At 32.0% G+C, this 3810-nt stretch overlaps 1 protein-coding gene across 1 annotated transcript; it reads left to right on the top strand.

Moving 5' to 3' along the window:
- The first annotated feature begins 861 nt into the window (after nucleotides 1–861).
- Nucleotides 862–2654, top strand: LOC133794851 (1-aminocyclopropane-1-carboxylate oxidase-like). The gene is made up of 4 exons (XM_062232278.1): nucleotides 862–1116; nucleotides 1246–1472; nucleotides 1574–1907; nucleotides 2012–2654. Exons 1-4 carry the CDS (start codon nucleotides 1003–1005, stop codon nucleotides 2315–2317), a joined length of 981 nt encoding a protein of 326 aa, XP_062088262.1. The 5' UTR covers nucleotides 862–1002; the 3' UTR covers nucleotides 2318–2654.
- The last annotated feature ends 1156 nt before the right edge of the window (nucleotides 2655–3810 follow it).

Raw genomic sequence — 3810 nt, 5'->3', positions numbered from 1 at the left:
ATACATACACCCCTGAAATTAAAATAGCAAAAGAAAGAACTCTTTCTAGGTTCTTCGAGGAAATTGAAGACACAGCTATACTAGATTGCATTTTATTAATGAGTAAAATGCATACGAAACTTAGAGGCACTTTCACACATATATCTCCCCTTTTCTATTTCTGTGTAATTAGTTTTCTGTGACACATTTTCTATAGACGAAGGGAATCTTCTTTAAGATCCAAGTTCCAAATGCAATACTACTCTTAGCATTAAAAAAAAGAATATATATATAATATAAAAAAAATTAATGTTAACAAATCATTACTATTTTTACAATTTTCTTTTTAGATATGACATTCAACAATGTACATACATAACTAGTGGGTTTTGCTACAACAAAAGCTATCTAACTCGTCTCAATGAACACATGAGAATTACCATTATTCTTGTTGTTAAAAAGAGTCTGAAAAGAGAAAGAGAGTCACTAGACACAAGAAAATAATAATAATAATAATAAACCACAAAGAGCCAAAGAAGAAATAGGCCCATTTCCCTGAAAATAGCATAACTTAACATCACATAGATTTTTTTAAAATTTTTTTGGGATAAAACAACTCATAGATTATGCCACAGCACAAAGGAGAATAGGGCCCCCACAGGATGTGCTCACATACGTCTTCCACGACTCCAGCTCCTTTTTTTAGCTTCATTTATTGCATTACACTTCAGCTTTTTTTTTCTTTTCATTTTCATTTTACTTTCTTTATCTTTTCTTAAATAAATTAAAAAAAACATTTACTATTTTCTTTTTCACTATAGAGAATTCAGAACTCTATTATTCCATCTTCATCATTTGTTCTCTTTAACGCCTATAAATTGCCTCAAACTCAGACCAATCTCACCACATTCCGACTTTCAAGCATATTATTTCTTAAGAGCACTCACTGTTCTGAGGACAAAAGAAAATAGAGTACTGAGTGAAAGTCACTTCGAAAAAAAAACAGAGAGAGCGAAGAAAAAAATGGCAATTCAACCAAGTTTTCCCATTGTTGACATGGCAAAACTCAGCACTGATGAGAGAAAAACAACCATGGAGTTGATCAACGACGCTTGTGAGAACTGGGGCTTCTTTGAGGTACTATATATATATACTGCATATATAACTAGACTTTATATTTATTATATATAGAGTATAAAGCTCTGATCTTCTATTTTGTTCCTGGGATCCTTAATTGATTTTTTTTTTCAAATAAAATTATCTTAGTTGATGAACCATGGTATATCACATGACCTCCTGGACACGGTTGAGAGGCTAACAAAGGAGCACTACAGACAGTGCATGGAACAAAGGTTCAAGGATATGGTGGCAAGCAAAGGCCTTGAGGCCGTACAGTCCGAGATCGACGACTTGGACTGGGAAAGCACCTTCTTTTTGCGCCATCGTCCCACCTCAAACATGTCCGAAATCCCTGATCTAGATCAAAACTACAGGTCTAAAATATTATTATTATCATGAGTTTTATATTTACTATTTATTATGAAAATAAAAAGAAAACTTATAACATGAACTTTTCCCCATGTAATTATTACAGGGATGCAATGAAAGAGTTTGCTAAAGAGCTGGAAAAACTGGCGGAGCAACTTCTGGACTTGCTGTGTGAGAATCTTGGACTCGAGAAAGGATACCTGAAAAAGGCATTTTTCGGATCAAAAGGCCCAACTTATGGAACTAAGGTCAGTAACTACCCACCGTGCCCAAAACCCGAGCTGATTAAGGGTCTCCGGGCTCACACCGACGCCGGCGGCCTCATACTTCTCTTCCAGGACGACAAGGTCAGTGGTCTTCAGCTCCTTAAGGACGGTGAGTGGATTGACGTTCCTCCAATGAGACACTCCATTGTCATCAACCTTGGTGACCAACTTGAGGTAAAGCAAAACCCCCGTCTAACATATTCATATCTTTGTCTCAACACGTATTTGGCGAGGTTTGACCCTTTTTTTTTAGTAACTCGAATATTTTCCGTGTATAGGTAATCACTAACGGAAAATACAAGAGTATTGTGCACCGGGTGATAGCTCAATCGGACGGTAACAGGATGTCCATAGCATCGTTCTATAACCCTGGAAGTGACGCCGTTATCTTTCCAGCGCCGGCATTGGTGGAAGAAGCTGCAGCGGACCAGAACGAAAGCCAAGCAATTGTGTACCCAAAGTTTGTGTTTGAGGACTACATGAAGCTCTACGCCGGACTGAAATTCCAAGCTAAGGAGCCCAGGTTTGAAGCCATGAAGGCCATGGAAACCACCGTCAATGTGGGTCCTATTGCAATTGTTTGAGAAAGTAAGAACAAGCTTTATTTTAATATTTTAATCAAAAAGAGCAAAACGACAGCAAAATAGATCATGGGATTTAGTTAAATTATTAGTTTGCGTCGTATAGCTATGTCTGTTCTTGTTAGTTATGTTTTATTAAATGGGTGGCAGTGTTCTATGATGTTTGTAACTTATAGTAGCTTTTAAAAACTTAAGCTTATATTATATTATAAGCATAAGTTGTACGGAGTAAATAATAATAAGTTCGTGTTGTGTGTTGAATTAACTTCATGCGTTGATGGTGTTAATGTTACGCTTTTGAAAAGATAAATATATGTTAAAGCTGAGCTTTTTAAGATTTTGTCGGAGTTTTATATATATATTTATATAGTTACTGCTCAGGAATGCATCTTTTCACTGTTTCACTAAGCATACAGTAACGTAATGAGGAAAAAGACTTGATTGAATTGATAAAAGAACGTAAGATACTATTTTAGTTTTGACTTTTACTTCAAAACTCATTTTAATTAATAATTTATTATATAAATTCTATAAAATACTTTTTTTTCCAAACTAGTTAATATTATTTTTAAATTTTGACCGAACTTATATATTTATTTATAGTTTTTCAATGTAGTTAAAAAATAATTATTGAGATTTAATTTTATTTAGCAATAAAATTAGTTAGATATAGAAAATAAATTGAATAAAAAAGTAAAACAGTGCAATTTTAGAAAAGGGAATAGAAGATAATCTTAATTTTCAATCATGAATGGTGCAAAATGGTGGAGTTTAAAACATCGAAGAATAGAAGATCATGGTCTTATACATATGCATTTTCAATTTCGAAATTTTAATTCGATAACATTAGTTCATGCTTGATTCAATATATATAAAAGGTATAAGTGGGAAAAAAAACTAACAACCTACAAGAAACTTACCAAAACAAAAAAATTACAAATGATGACTTAGATATGAAAACCAAATACCCAAACCATCTTTTTCAGTTTACAAAAAATATGGGGAGCTCATTATATTTTACCATGAAAAATTAAAGATTAATATATATTTGAGGCAAAACCTGTTAAGATATTTGTGTATCCCTCAAATACTTATGTAAATATTTTGATGATAATACTATTTGTCATAGAAAAATTTGAAGTAAAACTTTTTATATAGAGTTTGAGTGTCTAAATTAAGAAAATGTGAAATTCAAGATTAAGATTACTATTAAATCAAACTAAAAGTAAGACTTAAATAACATAAATCTTTAAATTATTAAATATATAAATTTAACAAATATGGATTAGATTTAAATAGCTTATGTAAAAAATTTGACAAAGATGATTTTATTGACGTTGTTAGTCCAGGTCGTTAAGACTAACCAAAAATCAATGTGAATGCTACGTGGCTACATCTCATCTATTCAAATCTTATTTAAGTTAATATATTATAATACTAATTGGCAAATTTTCTTCCTTTTTTTATTAATTTGTTTTCCTATTTTTATTTTTCAT

This window comes from Humulus lupulus, chromosome 8, assembly GCF_963169125.1.
Source record: "Humulus lupulus chromosome 8, drHumLupu1.1, whole genome shotgun sequence".
NCBI lineage: Eukaryota > Viridiplantae > Streptophyta > Magnoliopsida > Rosales > Cannabaceae > Humulus > Humulus lupulus.
This window is presented reverse-complemented; position numbering and strand designations above follow the sequence as displayed.

Excerpts from the sequence above, each read along its gene's own strand:
- LOC133794851 (XM_062232278.1), top strand. The coding sequence starts at position 1,003 with ATGGCAATTCAACCAAGTTTTCCCATTGTTGACATGGCAAAACTCAGC. Across the intron at positions 1,117-1,245 it reads AGAACTGGGGCTTCTTTGAG|TTGATGAACCATGGTATATC; the intron begins GTACTATATATA and ends AAATTATCTTAG. Across the intron at positions 1,473-1,573 it reads GATCTAGATCAAAACTACAG|GGATGCAATGAAAGAGTTTG; the intron begins GTCTAAAATATT and ends TAATTATTACAG.